The sequence below is a fragment of the Ictidomys tridecemlineatus genome, chromosome 2 (assembly GCF_052094955.1).
Source record: "Ictidomys tridecemlineatus isolate mIctTri1 chromosome 2, mIctTri1.hap1, whole genome shotgun sequence".
Taxonomy (NCBI): domain Eukaryota; kingdom Metazoa; phylum Chordata; class Mammalia; order Rodentia; family Sciuridae; genus Ictidomys; species Ictidomys tridecemlineatus.
In genome coordinates this window covers 90,804,456-90,823,201 of record NC_135478.1, presented here as the reverse complement: position 1 = coordinate 90,823,201, position 18,746 = coordinate 90,804,456, and the positions used below count along the sequence as shown (strand labels likewise).

Sequence of the window (18,746 nt, the reverse complement as noted above, 5' to 3'; positions counted from 1 at the left end):
ATGAGGACCAGGCCTTTGGATTAAATTTACAGTCTCCTCATCCTTCCTTTTGTCTATGTTCTTTTTTTTTGGGGGGGGGGTGTGGAGGGGATTGACCACTTGACCCCTGAGCCACATCCCCAGCCCTATTTTGTATTTTACTTAGAGACAGGGTCTCACTGAGTTGCTTAGTGCTTTGCTGTTGCTGAGGCTGGCTTTGAGCTTGAGATCCTCCTGCCTCAGCCTCCGAGCCACTGGGATGACAGGTGTGCACCACTGCACCTGGCTCCATTCTGCCTTTTTATTTCTTCCACCTACCTCAGTAGATGGGATGACATATTTCGCCATCTTTGCAGGCTTTAAAGTTCCCAACTTGGTCCTGGCAGACTTGAAAAATTGGGGCTCAGAGAGTTTTACCAATTTTCTAAGGGCACACAGCACATCAGCAACTGAGGGAGGACTACAGTGTCCTCTCTTCTACACAGTGCTCGTCCACCCATGCCATCTTTTCTGAAAATTATTTTCACATTCCTGGAGGAGGGCGGCATTTGTGCCACCTGACCATGGCTGCTGGCCCCACATGATTGGGCCAATGTAAAATCTAGGCTGGGACAATTGTATTCTCTTTCCTGAGAAGTCATGATTAAAGTATTGATTTTTTTTTTAATAAACTGGGCTCCAGAATGGAACTCATAAGGAGAAAGCTGGGAGGGAGAGGGGAAGGCAGAGAAGATAATCTTTTTAAAAAGAGGCCAGGTGGAGAGAATTTGAGGGAGGAGCTGCTTTGGTTTCAGTTTTCTAGTTCTTGGTTCTTGCTGCTCATGGGAACCTGCTCCTGCTTACCAGATAGAACCCTAGAATCCATAAACTTCACCATGGTTTTGGCTGCAAGAAGAAGAAAACATAATCCATTCTGTCTTAACCGAGAAGAAAACTTAGTAATTCTCATAACAAGAAGTGCAGAGATATGTGGTCTGAGGCCTGGTATGATCAGGATTCTAAATACATTGTTCTGTAATTCTCTCTAAGCACATTCCTCCATTATATGTTGGCTTCGATCACTCACTGGCTTCCCTCATGGTTACAAGAGGGCTGCCAGCAACAACAGCAGTCACAGACTTCCATGGAGCCAGAAAAGCATCTCCTTCCAATCCTGGACCAACCTTTCTTGTTGAATTAGGCCACCTTCAGTTATGTGCATCTCCCTGGATCAGTTGTAGTCTCCCGCAGAAAACCATGCCCTGATTGGCTTATGCTTAGGTCTTTGGTCCAATCATGAGCAAGGAGATGGAATGGCTGTTGGCCAATGGAGTTGGGGCTGGAGCTGTGGGCTGGAATTAGCTCCTGGGCACACAGGTTCCATGGGAGGGGGACAGTGACCTGAACCAATCCGAGTGTGCTAGGAAAGGAAGAAGGGAGAAGAGGGGCTGGGGAGATTGAAAGCATCATCTCGAGTTGTTCTGCGTGGGTTCCTGGTCCTGGTAGCCAGAGAGGCGTCGGTTTCCTGGTCTGCGCCCAGATGCCTCTGCCTGGCCCTCTGCAGCCTGGCTAATTTCCCTTCCATTCTGAGGCTTCTGCTCTTGCCAACGTTTCTCGCCATTGGCGCACCGCTCTGGCAAGCTGGCATCTCATTCTGCTCCAGGCCCCGCTGATGGAGCTAAAGATCCCTTTGGCAGAATGGATTCTGGCATGTTCTCATTTAAAAAGCCTTGTACTCTCCCCGGCAGGGGGGCTGAGATCTGAACCCATGAAGTCACGGAGCGTGAATTCCTCTGAGGAAGGCCTATTTTTAACAGTTCCTGAACCTAACTGAACTTCATCATCTTTCAGGCGTTGACACTTGAAATACGTGCATCACACGCAGGCAACGGGGGTCGGAGCTGCTCTGCATGCACCAGAGACGGCAGAGACCAGCCCTCAGAGGGCCGCTCACCTGGGGGCTGCAGCTCACCCAGCGTGGTGGTGAGTAAAGCAAGGGGCTTTAGAGATAGGCGACCCTGGGTTCAAATCCTGCTGCTCGGGCCGGGAATGTGGCTCAGGCGGTAGCGCGCTCGTCTAGCCTGCATGCGGCTGGGGTTCGATCCTCAGCACCACATACCAACAAAGATGTTGTGTCCGCCAAGAACTAAGAAATTAAAAAAAAAAAAAAAAATCCTGCTGCTCCACTAACTGCCATGCTGTTTTCTCCAAGCTTCAGTCTTCTCATTTATAAAATGATGGTAACATGTGTCCATGACACCTTGTATCCTCATTTAGAGGCAAAGCCTGACAGAGGGCTGTTGGTGATCTTTATTTATCCCACTTGGTGTAAGTATTCATAGGTCTCCTTGCAGAATCATTTGTGTGCTTGATCCAAAACCCTATACCCACACTGTCACACTAACATCCCTCATGGTAACAACATGGCTGCCAGCAACATCAGGGTCACCTGATGTGTGCTGTATGACGTTTCTGAAACCAAAATGCATCCTGTCCTAGGAGTTTAGGGACAAGAGAGTGGAAACCCTTAGTATGGCCCAGCTACAATTCACTCAGGGGGCTGGTAGGTGAAGTGGAAGTCACACAGACCCAAAAGTGCCCTAGGAAACCGGGACCCTCCATTAATACCTGGCAGCGCTGTCATTATTGAATTTAGCCCCAGAGGAAGTGTTTTGGGGCCAATTGTATGAAAAGCGTTCATCTTTAAACTTTCAAACTGCTAGCACAGTGAAATGCTCAGGATTAGTCGCCCTTGACCTTGACTCACCCTTGACCGGGGTTTCCTGTGTCATGGTCACAAGGGGCAGGAGAGGAGTGGTCCCAAAGGAAAACAACCGGCAGACTCCCAATCACTGGTGAAGTTCTTTCTTTACAATCGATTTTTAATTTTCTTGCAGAGTAGCGGGATCAGGGCTAGGTTAACTGCGCGTGAAGTTGGTACCTGGCAGGGTCGCTGAGAGCGCGCGGATAAGAAGACCGCGAATGGAGAGTCGCGTGGCCGGGGACCGGGATCCTCAGTAAGAGTGGCCTAGGACTGAGAAGAGCGCTGGTGGTTGCACGAGGACACTCCGGGCCAGGAGGGCCCGTCTGGGCGTTACTCGCCTGGCAAGGGGTCGCCGCAGGTCGCGGAGGAGCGTGTCCCCGGTCCCTCTCTCTCGCTGCAGCTGCAGGTCGGGCCGGGGGGCGCGCCCCGCAGCGCCTTCCAGGCAGAATGCCGACTGTGCGCGTCACAAGGGCGCGCGCTCTGGGCCGAGGCGCCCGCGCTCCGGGCCGGGCCGGGTGGCGCAGCGCCGCTGTGCAGCAAGCGCTCGCGTCGCGGGACCCGCGGCCGGTGAGTGCCCCGCCCCGCCGCGCCGCAGCGCCGCCTGCCGGGCGAAAGCAGCACTGCGGCCGCCCGCCACCGGTGCGGACCTAGGGGCCCTGAGCCTGGAAAGCTGCCTGTTCCCCAGCAGACTTAGGTAAATTGCAGTGTGTAAAGAACTCCTAAAACGTCCGACGCATTTCCATTTTCCTTCCATAACGATCCTCATTATTATTATTTTAATGGTGTGTTTTTCTGCACCCCGGTTTAGCTGGTCCCCAAGGTGCAGGTTCAATTCCTGAGTTGCGCAGCCGGGGCTCAGTCTAATCCACACAGGAGCCTGACAGGGTCCCTGCAGGACCCTCCACAGGCCTGGCTTATCCTTTAAAGTCAGATTGTTAGAATTGGGAAGCAGAGGAGGGGCCGGCCTACCCTTCCTCAGCTAGCCTGGAGGGAATGCCATCCATTCAAACCTGGTATTTGCCAAGAGCTCACCAGGTGCTCGCCAGGGGACTATGGCCTGATGTGGCCTGACCAGGCTCTGACTTCTTGGCACTTTCTGCTCCCCAGAAGTGGGCCGGCTTTGGTTCCTCCCAGGAATAGCAATTACAGGACTTGTGGGAAGTGCAGGGCACATTTAGGCAGCAGCGCAGAGTGGGGCTTGTGGCCAGGAGAGAAGGCGCCGCCCATTCATGTTCTGAAACTCTTGAAGGCTGGTTGGATTAGATTCTTGAACTGTGAGTTTGAGAACTCTGAATGAGAGGGTGGTAAGACAGGGACCAGGACACCTGGGGCATCCTCCAAAGGCCCAGCTATGAGGCTGAGGGAGGACCTATCCCCAGAGAGCAATCCTATCTTCAGAAGGGGAGGATTGTGCTGGCCTCTGGAAGCTGAAGAGAAGCCAGTAGTCTGGAGGAGCCTGGCTCTGGGTATGCATGTGTGTCTCAACAAAGAGAGCTCTAGCTCCCAGGGAATAATACCCAGCACAGCCAGTGATCTCAGGAACAGGCACTGGATAATCCTGTCAGACAAGCACCATTCATCCATCATGTGAGCAGGCTTGTGCTAAGGGCTTCAACACTACCCCACGTGGGTGTGGGTACTCCCATCTACAGATGAGGAAACTGAGCCCAGTGAGGCAAAAGCACACTGCCGGTGAAAGGCAGGTGCACCCAGTCCCGCTCTGCAACCAGTGCATCCCAGAACCACTTAGGATCCAAAGAGCCCTGGGATGTAGGAGAGCCCCTGGACAAGGTGAAATTGAGCTGCACAGAATCCCAGAGTTGAAAGGGGTCCCATTAGAAAGAAAGGTTTCCTTTGTCCAAACCTTATCAGTGAGGGAAATCCGGCTGCAGCTTGCGCCCCCTTCCAGGGCTCAACCAGAGGCAGTAGAGACACGGAGCCATTGCCCTTACCTTGCCTTCCTGCCTGTGGGAATGTCCCCACATTAGATATTTTCCTTTAATGATGATTACCAAAATTCAGTTAGCTCCCAAGCCTTCTAGAACCTGCATTGCCATCCACTTCTGTCCCATTACCTATCAGACTGAAAGTCATTTTCAAGGCAGCTGATCATGTAAGTTAGGAATGCTTTAGGCTGTAATGAACAAGTTACGCAATGAGGGTGCCTTCACAATAGTGACACTTATTATTTTACTTAACAAGCAGCCTGGAGGCAGTTCCAACAAGGGGCAATAGCAAAGCTTGTTAATAAGAACCAAGATTTTCTTTGTGCTCCTCAGCGTTACAATGATATTTCTTCTCATGGTCATTGCATGGTTGCCAGATCACCGAGCATCGTGCCTTCCCCCTAATTTCCAAAAAGAAGAAAGAGAGGGAAACACGGACAAAGTTCCGTTTTGTCACAAAGGAATAGGAATAGACTTCTCTTTATGTCTCATTGGCCAGAGCTGGGTCACATGCCCATCTTTAAACCAATCATTGATAAAGAGAGGTGGAGTTACCATGATTACTGGAAACCAATCACAGTTCATCCTCTGATACACTGAGGAGGGGGGGCAACATTAAAGTTATGTTAGGAAGAAAGATATTAACTCTAGCTAGCTTAAGTCATTCCAGCTGCTGTAACAAATGAATCTTCACATTTCATTGGCATGGTGCACAGAAGTTATTTTCTCATTCAAATGAAGTCCAATGAGGGTGTTCATGGTTGGCAGGTGACTTCTTCCATAATTTGATTTGGGAATCTGTCTTGTGGCTCAGTCTCCCATAAACTCCTATTGGGGAAGAGAGAATGGAAGAATCACATGCATTTCTTTATGTTATGGTCCAGGAGTTGACTGCTTCCATCCCATTGGTGAGAATTCATCACATGTCTGTGCCTGGATGTACAAGTAGCTGGAAAGTATAAGCTGTAGCTGGAAGCCACCTCAGGTGGCCACTCTGAGTGACAGGGAGGTGGCTGTTCAGCCATCCAGGAACAGTGGGTTTCCAGGTTGATCTTTTGCCTGTCACCCTGTCACTCCCCACTGGCTGTGGCCATCTGTACTCCCGAATCGATCATCTTCTATGGCCATCTGTACTCCCGAATCGATCATCTTCTGAACACTCCTTTTATTCGCTTGTATCTCCACCTTTGCCTGGGCTGCTCTCTAGGCCCAGAATTCCCTCTGCACTTTTCCTCTCTGCTTGGGTGAGCTCCTGTCCGTTCTTCTAAATCCAAATTAAAAATCCTCTCCCCTGTTGAGACTTTCCTCTACTTCATCCTGGGCTTCATTCACAGAATTATTTTTTTTCTATTTTTATCATTTATTTATTTAGGTACCAGGAATTGAACCCAGGGCTGCCTAGCCACTGAGCCACATTCCCAGACCTTTTTATTTTTTATTTTGAGACAGGGCCTCACGGTTGCCTTTAAACTTGTGATCCTCCTGCCTCAGTCTCCTGAGTGGCTGGGATTACAGGCATGTGCCACCGCGCCAGCCTATCCACAACATCTTTTTTTTTTAATTTTTTTTTTTAGTTGTTGATGGCCCTTTATTTATTCACATGAGGTGCTGAGACTCGAACCCAGTGCTCACAAATGCTAGGCAAGTGCTCTACCACTGAGCCACAACCCCAGCCCCTATCCACAGCATCCTGAAGGCTGATTCACCACTCAGAGGCAAATGATAGAAAACTCAGATTGCTTTAATGGAAAACATTGATTCATGTAATTGACATAACCCAGAGGCATCTTCAGGCTTGGCTAAATCCAGAGGCTTAAATGATGTTTTCAAGATTCAGTCTCTTTCCATTTTAGCTTTATTCTCATGTCCCAGCAGAGGCAAGATGGCTCTCAGTCATCCCTAACCTCATTCTCCTAGGCTCAGGTATGGGAAGAAGCCAAGTCTCTCCCTTCTGAGTGTTCCAGCTTCAATTCCACTACACACTCTGCTTAGCGGAGCAGGAGTCGCCTGACCACCCTTGAGCCAATACTAGGCCAGATGGCTAGGCTTATGCAGATTGGGCAGGGATCTGGCATTCTGATTGGTCAATATAGAGTCATAGTTCCAATCCTAAAACTGGTGGGAAGCAATGATCCCCTGAGGAACAGGGGAGAGGGAGGGTGTGGCTTTTCACAGGCAATTCAGGGCCTCACCAGGAGACAGGGAATGCTGAACCCTGCAAACCCCAGGAGACAATCACCACCACACTTCACCATATGGAACAATCCATTTACTGAACACGTATTATGTGCCAGGAACAGTGCCTTACACATAATGGCCTGCAAGGTGGCTTCTAGAATTTTCCCCATTATGCAGATGATGAAACAGAAGCTCTGCAGAACTGAAAGGACTTGCCCAAAGCTCATTAGTGGTTGTGGAGGAATTTCAGCTGAGATCTGGTGAACCACACAACCAGTGCTTTTTTAATCCCCTACATTTCGAACCCCTCCTCTATGGGAGGAAAAACTAGAATTTCTGCTTTAGGAACCTAGCTCCTGATTCTGGAATTGGGGACTCAGAGAGTCTCACAGCCCATAGGGCTTAGAGAGTCAGTGTTGCCCCCTCCTCTGAGTAGGCCAGGTGAGGTTCAAGTGATGACCTGATAAATATGTCACTCAGTGCCACTGGCTCCTGCTCTAAAGGGGTGGGGGTCCACCCACAGTTGTAGCTGGGGCACATTTTGTTTTGACCCCATAAGGGGACACACCACCCCAGTGCTACTTTGCCCCCTTTTCTTTAGGAACACAAGGAGCAGAAGGGTAAGTGACATGCCAGAACCATCTGCCCAGCTCCTAATAATACATTCTGAATGGAACAAGTTCCGGGCAAACATTGCTTTAAAGGGGGGGCTCTTCTCACAACCGGGCAGCCATCTGCCTCCTTCTCACGTGCCAAGCTGTGGGCGGGGGACGGGACTGTGGAGAGTGGGGAAGGGAGGAGGTGTCACTTGGTCCTGCACCGCCAGCAGGGTGGCTCACAAGTTCTCTTCCTTTTATCACTGTGAACAGGACACTGCTGAGACAAAGAGGTGTGCTCACTGGGTTTGACCTCCGTGGGTCCAGTGTCTGAGCAGAGGAAAAGCTCAATTCCTTCAAGATGCCGGTGGTAGGTAACCGCAGCTCCTGGGGACAGTTGGGCACTCTGCTGTACACTCACTTCACAAGTATTAGCTCTTTGTCGTTTTTTAGATGGGAGCCTGGAAGCTCAGAGACAGCCAGTGACTTTCTCCCAAGGTCACAAAAGGTGGCAGAGCTAGGACTTGAACCCAGGGCCCCCAAGAATACCCTCTTCCCAACATAGCAAGGAACCTCTTGAGTACACAGTGTTGACAGGAGCCATCTTGCCATCCTGGCAACCCAGGGCCGGTTTTCCATGTAGCAGACGAGCATTCACCTCGTCCTGGGTGGGCAGCCATGGCCAGCCCTGTGCAGGCAGCCATCCTCCCTTGAGCCCCAGTGCGGGCATTTCTGGTCACCTCACCCCTTACTCTCCGCACCATCTCAACCAGTTGAAGAAGCACAGGAGAAAAACCTCGGTAACTCCTCCGGAACTTTCCGAGAAGACCAAGGAGCAGCTGGCGGAGGCCGAGCTTCGGCAGCTGAGGCTGCAGTTCCGAAAAATGGTGGAAAGTCGCAAGTCCTTCAACTTCCGCAGCCAGCTGAAGCTCTCCAGCCAGCAGTGAGTGACCTTGGAGGGCAGCGGGGTTGGGCTTCGCGGGCTCACCTTCTCCTGAACCCAGACCTTCGTCGAAAGGCTCCACTTCCAGGGGAAACCCGCTGGACGCGGCCTCAGCAGGAAGCGGGTGTTGTCAGCGTCCAGGGCGCCGCGGGGACCCCGGGGAGCAGGGCGCCCACCCTCAGGGAAGGCCCGAGAGGAGGCTTTCTGGTGCCTCTGTCTCTCTTTCCTGTCCTCTCTCCGAATTTCATCCTTGGCTGGAAGAAAATGATTGTCCCCAACTCTTGAGTTTGCCAGTGACCCAGGGCCACAGTCTGGAATCCGTCCCAAAGGCCCACGAGAGAGGGGAAGTGTGATTGGCTCCGCTTGGGTCAGGTGTCTACTCCTGGCCCAATCAGCTGAGTGGGGAGGGGCCGTGGGAAGAGAAGTGGGCGTGGCTATCCCTGCCCTGGGCCCCGCCTGGAGTTCTTTGCGCTGTGCAAACCCTTGGCCTTCCCTATTTGTGTGTCCTTAGGGGAACTTCACGATAGAATATATGAAACTAGGTTGCCCTAGAAACAACGGTGTGTGTATTTCTTTGGGCAACAGAAAGGTGTTCCCTAGAGTTGAATAAACAAACAGAAGCAGGAATTCTGAGATTGCCTCCGCGGGAATCTAATGCCTTAGCTACATCCGTAGTGTTTACAGAAAGCTCACTGTTAGAAAATCTCACTGTTGGATGATGCGTGAAGTTCAAAGGATGGAGAAAACGGTTCCTTAGATTTCCCTTGGATTCACTTAAATCAGGGCCGGGGCTGGTCCACATGGGACATTTCGGTGAATTTTTCAAAGGCATCCTTTCCCAAGACACTTTACTGCCATCTGTTGGAAAAATGGTCATTACATAGGGATTTTATTAGAACAAGAAAAAGTGTCTCCTAGAAAAGTGTAATCAACACATCTGTGATGCTTTGTGGGCATTCTCCAGGGTGGTGCTGCCCACAACCTGCACATCTGTGCCTGGCCATCTGACTCCCAGTGGACGCCTGGTGGGCATCAAGAGATGCTTCCTTCCTGGCGTGGCTACTTCGCCCCATTTGATCTGGTTTCACTTTGGTAGAACTGAAGGGAGGGGTGGAGGAGTGGGGAGTCTAGTTTCTTTACAGTTAGCACCTATAAATAGAGCCAGACTAAGGGCAGGGCCCTCAGGCACTCTTTCCAATGCCCACCCCTCACTTAAACCACCCTGAGAGGGAGCGCTTTTAAAATCTAGGGGCACCTCACTCTCTTACCCAGTCTGAGCACTGTCGACAAAGCTTCCTTTAGCTTTTTTTTTTTTATAAGTAAGACTGGAAACCAGCTCTTTTTTTTTTTTTTTTAAGAGAGAGGAGGGGAGAGAGAGAGAGAGAGAGAGAGAGAGAGAGAGAGAGAGAGAGAGAGAGTTTATTTGTTTATTTTAGTTTTTCAGCAGACACAACATCTTTGTTTGTATGTGGTGCTGAGGATCGAACCCGGGCTGCACGCATGCCAGGCGAGCGTGCTACCGCTTGAGCCATATCCCCAGCCCCCTTCCTTTAGCTTTAACCACCGTACCAAACGCTTGATTCAGGTGGAGAGGTCTTTCTTTTCTCTCCACCTTAACGAAGACCCCCTTCCAGGAGGGGATGAAGAAGGGGAGAAAGTCCAGTTGCAAGCTGAGAAGACTAGGTCCTCTGGTCACCAGCTATGTGTGGCTATTGAAGTTGCAACTGATTAAAAGAATCGAAAACAGAGTTCTTTGGTTGCTGGAGTCACATTTCCCATGTGCACTGGCCACATGTGCCTTCATGGGTGTTCCTGGATGGTGCAGATAGAGGACATTCCTATCCTTAAAGAATGTCCTACAGGACAGTGGTTGGCAGGCCATGGCCCAGGGTTCAGATCTGGATGGCTGCCTCTCTCTGTAAATAAAGTTTTATTGGCACACAGCCATACCTATTAGATTATGCATTGCCTATGGCCACTTTTACACTGTAGGGAGGATTCAGAGCTTTCAAGAGAGACCCGTGGCTCCCAAAGCCTAAAATATTCACTCTTTGGCCTTTTATAGAATGAGGTTTGCCAAGCCTTTCCCTAGAACATTCTTTAGCATTCTGAGCCCTGCTTCCAACACTTCTATGTGCCTGCAGAACACTCAAGGAGCATCTGATCCACTAGGTCCCAGGTTGGGACCTGAGATTCTGCATTTCCCCAGGCTCTCAAAAGACATTGAGGCAGTAGTTCTGCAAAACACAAAAACCCGGCCTTGGTGTGGTTTCCCATTGTTGAGTTGCATCCCCGCTCCAGCCCTCCTTCAGCATAGACAGAGGAAAGGAGAGGAAGAGACCATGTCAGCTTAGTCAATCACTAGCCCTCCAAGGAGAGAAACTGGATCTCAGGCAATCAGGGCTCTAGACCTGGAGGGGAGACTTTGGCCACCCAGGTGGGAAACATATCTCCCAAGCTACAGTGTCTAGAATGTTCCTTGAAGGTAATTCCTGAGGTTCCAGGTTAACCGCAGGCTGCTTTCCCAACAGCAAGGAAATCCAGGCCCTGCAAGCAGAGCAGAATGAGATCACTCTGGTTTTGAGTCTCCTGAAGTCCTCGAAGAACTTGGATCTGGATCAGAAAAACTACCTTGAGCTGCGTTTCCTGTTGCAGGCCAAGGAAGACTACGAGGCCATGATTAAGTCCATGAAAGAGTTGCTGGTGGAGCTGGATGAGAAGGTGCGACTCAAAGGTCACCCAGAGCAGGAGGGGAGGGGGCATTCCCAGGATGCCTTAGGCAGACTGACTCTTTGTCCTTCTCCTGACTTCCCCTAAATGCTGCCACCCTTGTGTCCTCGGGGCTCCTAGTTTCTGGGCTTAATCCCAGGGCACCACAATCCCGTCCTTGGGGCATCAACCAGGGGCAGTGGGGTCAGGCTGCAGCGGCGAAAGCCACCCTTCCCCAGGCTCCATGCCTTCAAACAGTGAAGGCCTCTTGCATATGTACCATGGGTGGCCAGGGGCGGGCAGCACCCATTTGGAACACTGCCAGGTATTACGTCAGGGAAGAGGAGAGTTCTGGAGGGCCTCACACTGGCCCTGGAGCCTTGTTGGCTCAAGATAGTCATGTGACTCTACCCATCCACACAGGTGTCCAGGAAGTGCCACCCTCCCATGGCAAAGAGTTAAGATTTACTGGGTGGCATTAACGATCATGTCCCTGACTATGCATTGAAGTGGTCCAGTCCCTGCCCACCTTTCTGGCTCACCTCAGGGTCTTTGCACATGCTCCCCCATCACCACCCCAATTGTCCTCTTGGGAGGCCTTCTGTGTGTCCTTTCTCCAGGGTACAGTGTATCTTCTTCTACGGGTTAGGCTGCTGTCTGGGAGCAGGCAGCACCCTCAGTAGCAGGCATTGGGCCAGGGTTTAGGCGGGGCTGTTTTCAAGGGTGTGAGCGAGCACATTGAGAGTCTGCAGGACAGCTACAGGGGGCATGTGGGGTGGGACCTGGAGCAAGCCTGAGGAAGGGAAGACCTGACTCCTCTCTGTTTAACCCTCCAATCCTTACTCAGGGAGCCATCTTGGATCCTTGCAGCTCAGCCTCTGGCATGGAATAGGGTAGGGAGTAGATTTTAAGCTGCACAGCCCCTTACCCTCTTCAAAGGCACCCACGGCACCTCCCTCCTAAGCTCTTTTCACAGTTGCCATTCTGTCTTGAGACAGGGTGGCTTAATGTCTGTCTCATCAGTCTGGCTGATCCATGAGGGTAGGACTATGTCCTCTCTGTCCCCGTGGTAATGCCCACTCCCACACCTGTCTGTCTGGCACACGGCAAGTTCTCAATAAATATTAACTGGTTGAATGAATCCAAAAGATCTCATTACATCTTTTCTCTGCCTCAGACAGTGATCTTCTGCCGTCAGGCCAAATGCTCTAGTGGGCTTGGGCCTTGCTGCACCGCGGCCCTCCTGCCTCCCCATCCCCTGCCCGCACCTGGGTGTTCGGTCCTCATGTCCTTTGAGTCCACAGTGCCCTCCTTCTCATCAGGCCTTTGCAGATGGTTCCTCTGCCCAGGTGCCCTTCCCATCCTCTGTGCTTGGTGACCTCCTATTCATCTAAGGTCCCAGCTCAGGCACTATTTCATCTTTCCCCACTAGAGGGCCCTACTGAGCCTGCCGGGAGCACCTCGCTCATTGCCCTCCCAGGCTCACTTCCAAGACTGGCTTGTCATTCTCTAGGGTCACCCTAGAGCCACCAGCCTCTGCTCCTCCTGATTAAGTTCGCCATCCTGGCCCCTTTGGTATCTCTAAGGCCGGAGCAGCTCTGGCGATGCTGGGAGGAGCCAGGAGCCTTGGGCTGAGCCGATTGCCCTCCCAGGCTCACTTCTAAGACTGGCTTGTCATTCTCTAGGGTGAATGAAGAGGGCAGCATCCCTTCAGAGCAGCGATGTCAGGGTGTGGAGGCAGCACTTCATGGTGGTGAGCCAGGGAGCAAAAGGAGAGGAAGGGACACGCCCCCTCAGGACACGCCCCCTTGACCTGCAGACCTCTCTCTAGGCCCCACCTCTTAAAGGTGGCACAGCTCCTAATAGCACCTCTCTGGGGGAACAAGCCTTATAACACACAGGTCTTTGAGGAAGTATTCCAGATGCACAATTCAGCACTCTGCCAGCCTGTTTTATTTTGAGGGGGATGAGACTGACTGAACCCAGAGTTGCTCTACCACTGAACTACATCCCCAGCCCTTTTTATTTTGAGACAGGGTCTAAGTTGCTTAGGGCTTGGTTAAGTTGCTGAGGCTGGCCTTTAACTTTCGATCCTCCTGCCTCGGCCTCCTGAGTGGCTGGGATTACAGGTATGCAACTACTCTGTGTTATTGTTTTTTTCCCCCCTGAAACCCAGGATGTGTTGTCTTTTAGTTGGCTCACATTGCTATTTCACCTGGCCATAGCTTTCGACTGCAGGCAATAGATTTATCTTTCTGTGTCTCAAAGTGACAGCTGGGACTGTGCCCTAGAGACTTCATGAAGGTGTGGGGACAAATGAAGGGCATTGAAACTCAGGGGTGCTGACACAGTACCCCTGACACAACTGCTTCCAGAATTCAGCAGCCTAATCTTGGCTCAGGGGTCTCTGACCCCAGCCAGAGGCAGACTAAAGTGTGGGTGACAAGCTCTGTCACTCACCCCGAGGCACCAAAGCCTCCTTCACCGAGGACCCCTCAAACCCAGAACAGGAGCTGGGCTTCAGACCATCCTCCAAGGTGAATTCCAGCAGCTGCCTCTAGACAAACTTCTCACTCTGAAGGGATGATTAAATGGTGGTGACCCCTTATTTCCTTGCTTTCTTTACACACCAGGTTCTCCCCAGAAAGCCTCACCTCTTAGTCACAGCCCAAACCCCAGAAGACAAAGTGCCCCTGATACAGTTAGGACCTGGTCCTCGCCTGTCTCGAAGGGCACTTTTCTTCAGAGGACATTTTCAGGCTAGCCTGGGGACTCCTGGGACTCTGGTCAAGCTGCTCCTTCTTAGTGGGGCTGACAGGTGGGTGGAGAATGAGGATCTTTGTCTGGGTGTAGACCTAGCACACTGCACCTGGCTGTGCCCATGTCTAACAGAGGGTGGAAGTGAGGTTTAAGGGACAGTGACCCCGAGGGGGGGTCATTTGTAGGGCTCTGGGGCTGAAGGATAGAGACATCAAAATTCTCCCCTGCCAGCTGAGATGGGGTGTATTTTACTTATCTGAAATCAGAGTCAGCTCATTGTCCTACTGGAGAAAGTGGACAGTGTGTCTGTTAGGCATGCTTTGGGCTGCAGGTAACATAATACCTAACCAAGGGGCTCCAGTCAAGGGGTATTTATTTATTTATTGTTTTTTTTTAAGTAAACTTTGTATTTTGGAATAATTCTAAATCCACAGAATTATTAGTTAAAAATTGTTAGTTAAAAAGCTAACACAGAGGCTTCCTACAGGCCCTTCATGCTGCTGCCCAGAAAGTGATCATCTTAGGTTACTTTAGGACATTCATCAGGACCAGGAAATTCACCCTGGCACATGACTGTGAACCTGACTACCATATTTATTGGGATTTCACTGCTGTTTCCATTCATGTCCTTTTTCACTCCCAGGATTCCATTCGGGGCAACACAGGGCATTTACGTTATTTGGGTTTTCTTTTTTCTTTTTCTTTTTTTGCTTAACAAGAAGTCCCCTGGACAGAGGTGGATGATGTCAAGATTGTGGCAGCCTGGCCTTCCCCGTGCCTCCCCCTGCGTCCCTCCACCCTGGGCCATATCTGCTTGCTTCAGAGGAAGAGGTGACCTGGTCTACAGGGCCAGGTCTCCGGAGCAAGGTCTCCCTAGCCCCTGTCTCCAAAAAACCTTGCCTCAGAGCAACTGCCCCCTAGCTCTCCACCTACCTCTCTTTCTCCAAGGGGTTCCTCTCTTCCCCTCCTTCAAATAAACTAAAAACCAAGCAAAACACAAAACGTAACCCTCCTGGGATTGCAGGTGACCGCCCACATTCCCCCTTTCTAGAAGTTTCAGGGAGATTTTTTTACTTTCTCTGCTTCCCTTTCTAGGGCTGGGGCTGTCTCCACTTCTGTTCCCAGTGTTTGGAGCAACGTCCCCTCCACCGAAACTGCTTTCTCTGGCTTCACCAAGGAACTTGACCTTCCTAAAACCAGGGCCTTGCCTCTGTTTCCAGCCAGAGACTGAATCTATGAATACTGAACTCTCAAGGGGGGGGGCGGGGACTCTCAAATAAAAGGCCCTCATAGGGCTGGGGTGGGGCTCAGTGGCAGAGTGCTTGCCTCGCATGTGTGAGGCACTGGGTTCAATTCTCAGCACTGCACGTAAACAAACAAAGATATTGTGTCCATGTATAACTAAAATATATATATTAAAATCCAAAGGCCATTGTAGAGCCCTTTAGGATAGTGGGTCTCACACCTGCTGTTCCCATACCTGTTTCTTTTCCTTTCTTTCTGCTTCCCTCCTTCTGTCCCTCCATTGAGTTAATTACACACAATTAAAGTCAGGTGTCTTATGGGTACAACTCGATGAATTTTCACATAGCTAGACATCCCTGTAACCCTCACCAATGTCAGGACAGAGATAATTCCAGAGCCCAGAAAACTCCGCTGGTCCCCTTCCACTAACTACCCCCAAGAAACCCTTGTCCTAATCCCCAGCATCATGGATTTGTTCTGCCTGCGTATAGAACAGCATGTAAATGGCCACTATCAAAGTATGTCTCCATGTCTGGCACCTTTCATTCAACATCCTTTGCCAAGACCCCTTTTTAACAACCAATAAATACCCTGTTGCAATTCACAGATGATACGAAGTTCCGCTTCCTTACTCTTTTAAAATCATTGTGATGCCCTAATTATAGTGTAAAGAAGAAATAAAAGAAAAGCTATTTACACTACAATTAAATTTATTTCCATATTTGAATGTTCTAGTGGGGTATATCGGGAACAGGGCCAGGAAACTCATTTTGTAGAGGCCCAAACAGTCAATACTTCAGTTTTGTAAGCTACAGTCTCTGTTGAAACAACCTCACTCCACCTGAGTAGCCTGAAGGCAGCAGCCTTAACAATATGTAAGTGAATGGCTGTGGATGTGTCCCAATAAAACTTTATTAATAAGAACAAACATGGGCTGGATTTGGCCAAGGGCTGCTGTTTTCATGGTGATCAACTCTTGGTAAAGTTCCAGAACAATTTATTTTGTGTGTGTAGCACAGGGGATTAAACCCAGGGCCTTGTGCATGCAAGGCAAGCACTCTACCACCTGAGCTACATCTCCTGCACCCCCTACTTTTTTTTTCTTTTTTTTTTGCTGAAATCTAACCCATTGTCTCCAACATGCAAACACTCTGCCACTGAGCTGTGGCCTCAGTCCAACTGCTTTCTTTTGATTTATTTTATTTAAAAATTTTTGTTTGTTTGTTTTAGGTGGACACAGTATCTTTATTGATTTTTATGTGGTGCTGAGGGTTGAACCCAGTGCCTCACGCATGCCAGGCCAGCGGGCTACCACTTAAACCACATCCCCAGCCCTTTCTTCTGATTTATAAAGTCACTTTGTTCCTGGATCAGTCAGTGTTTATTAGAACTGAATGAAAAATACAGTGTATTAACATAGAAAAGATAGTTTGCCGGCAACTTGCTCTCACCCTGCGAGAGCTCTGTTCTTGAATAAATTGTACTCCTTTTACTCTTACAAAGAAAAAAAAAAAACAAAAACACAGTGTGAGGGGCTGGGTTTGTGGCTCAGTGGTAGAGTACTCGCCTCACATGTACGAGACCCTGGGTTCGATCCTCAGCACCATATAAAAATAAATAAGTGAAATAAAGGCATTTTTTTTTTATCTCTGTAGTGTCCAGATGGCATTGGGAAGTCCCAAGGGATGGAAGGGATGGGAGATACATCTTGAATGCCTGATGCTGTCTCACATGTCATGACATGTGTGACATTTTGTGACCAACCCATTAAATGCCCAAAGTACCCTTGCTCTGCAAGAGCCAAACAACACCTACTCAAGGTCCCAGATGGCCCCTTGGGGTACACTCATTTCTGCTAGAGACCATGGCTTAGAGAGGCAGAGTTCATACCCACAGGTGAGTGGAATTTCCATGCACAGGTGAGATCCCACACTCTAGTTGTTGACAGACCTTTATTTTTATGTGGTGCTGAGAATCGAACCCAGTGCCTCACACATGCCAGGCAAGTGCGCTTCCACTGAGCCCCAGCCCCAGCCCGAGATCCCACATTCTAAATTGCCTCATTTTACCCAAAACTCAGATTAAGCTGAACTGAGCAGACATCCAAAAGAGAAGAATTGACAGGACAAGAAAGTGTATTTCTGTCTCTGCGTTAGCCCTCTTCATCGAGCCCACTGTGGAATCTATACCCCTACAGATGCTAACACAGCTGCCTGCTCTCGCGCTCCGTCTCTCTTTTTGCAGATTGTTCAGATGGAAAAAAAAATCTCAAGCCAAAAACAGATCTTCACAAAAATGCAGAAGGCCAACAACCCACAGAAACTGCAGAAACAGATACACATTTTGGAGAGCCGGCTGAATCGGGTATGTGGGGTGCTCCCCTCTCCCCCCACACCCTTTGCTCTTGGTGAAGAAGGACGTCCTCTGAACCATTGGCAGACCACACCCATTTCCCTGTGGACCCAGGAGATGGTGGACCAGTGATGGGCACACAGAGAAGGAAGCAGTCTAGAGTTTGCCATTCACTCTCTCTGCACTCTGTCCCATCTTCCTTAGCATGTGCTGCTGTCCTCCACCCGCCCCACCCCCGCCCCCACCGTCCTGGGGATGCCTACCCTCTTCAGCAAGCAGAATTAGATTCCTCCACCATGGCAGTGAGACCTTGCTTCTTGTCATAGCCAGTGACTTGCTGTTGTGCTGTTGAACGACGTCATCCTCTTAGCTATTAGGCCTTTCATGATCATCCTCATTTCACAATGACTTTTGTATTAAGTAGGATTTTCTAAATTGCTAACTGACTTTTAAACAAAAAAACAAACAAAAAAAACCCCAAAGAACAATGACAAAAAGGAAAGTGTTGGTCCAAGAACTGAAAAACTCAAGAGATAGAAGTGGGGCCTTCAGGCATAGCTGGATGCAGGTGCTCCAAACATGTCCTTTGGACATATTCTCTGTCCATCTCTCCCCTGGGTAAACGTCATCCTTGGGTAGGCCCAGACATGTTCAAATGCCAGCAGAAAGGGAGCATCTCTTTCCTAAGGGTTTAATATGCCTGTCCCGGGTGTGTGTGGGGGTTCCCATTGGATCAGCTTGGATCATGTGGCCACCCTTGAGCCAAACACTGTGGTTAGAAGAATGGAATACAGGGACCTGAGGCCTGTGACTCTTCTTGGCTGGCTTTCTCTCCCCCAGAGTGGTAGCAGAGAGCCGGGACAGCCCAGTCTAAACTGTGTGGTAGCAGAGTGAGGAGAGGTGGTTCCCCCTGGAGGATCAGGAGAAGGGGAGGAAGGCTGGGCGGGGACACTTCACAGCCCAGCAGCTCCTGCATCCAGAGGGGGACAGGTCCTTGCCTCACTGTGCAAAACTCTTATCTTCCCCCAAACTCTGACCACCAGGCGTTACCCAGGCACTCTGTGGCGAGGTCCCCTCTTATGTCTCGGAGAGATAGGATTTTGTATCCCAAACTGGACCCCTCTTCCAGTTTGGGATACAGGACTGGCTATGCATTTGAGTGGATTAGGGGCCATCTCTAAAGATGACTTCCGGATCCCAGAATACCCATGACCCTGAAATCTCCTCCAGCTACTCCAGAGAGCCTGAGAGCCCCCCAGTAGGTCACATCTTTTATTGCACAATCGAGTTCGTGT

The 18,746-nt window shown here is 50.2% G+C and overlaps 1 protein-coding gene across 1 annotated transcript in view; it reads left to right on the top strand.

Annotated features, from left to right (window-relative positions):
- Positions 1-1,211: 1,211 nt before the first annotated feature.
- Ccdc63 (coiled-coil domain containing 63) overlaps positions 1,212-18,746 on the top strand; it is a 31,344-nt gene continuing 13,809 nt past the window's right edge. The window contains exons 1-5 of the mRNA XM_078039172.1: positions 1,212-1,941; positions 7,716-7,812; positions 8,216-8,385; positions 10,917-11,106; positions 17,344-17,463. Of these exons, the coding sequence (XP_077895298.1) occupies positions 7,804-7,812; positions 8,216-8,385; positions 10,917-11,106; positions 17,344-17,463 (489 nt within the window). The 5' untranslated portion in view covers positions 1,212-1,941; positions 7,716-7,803. The remainder of the gene's footprint in view (positions 1,942-7,715; positions 7,813-8,215; positions 8,386-10,916; positions 11,107-17,343; positions 17,464-18,746) is intronic.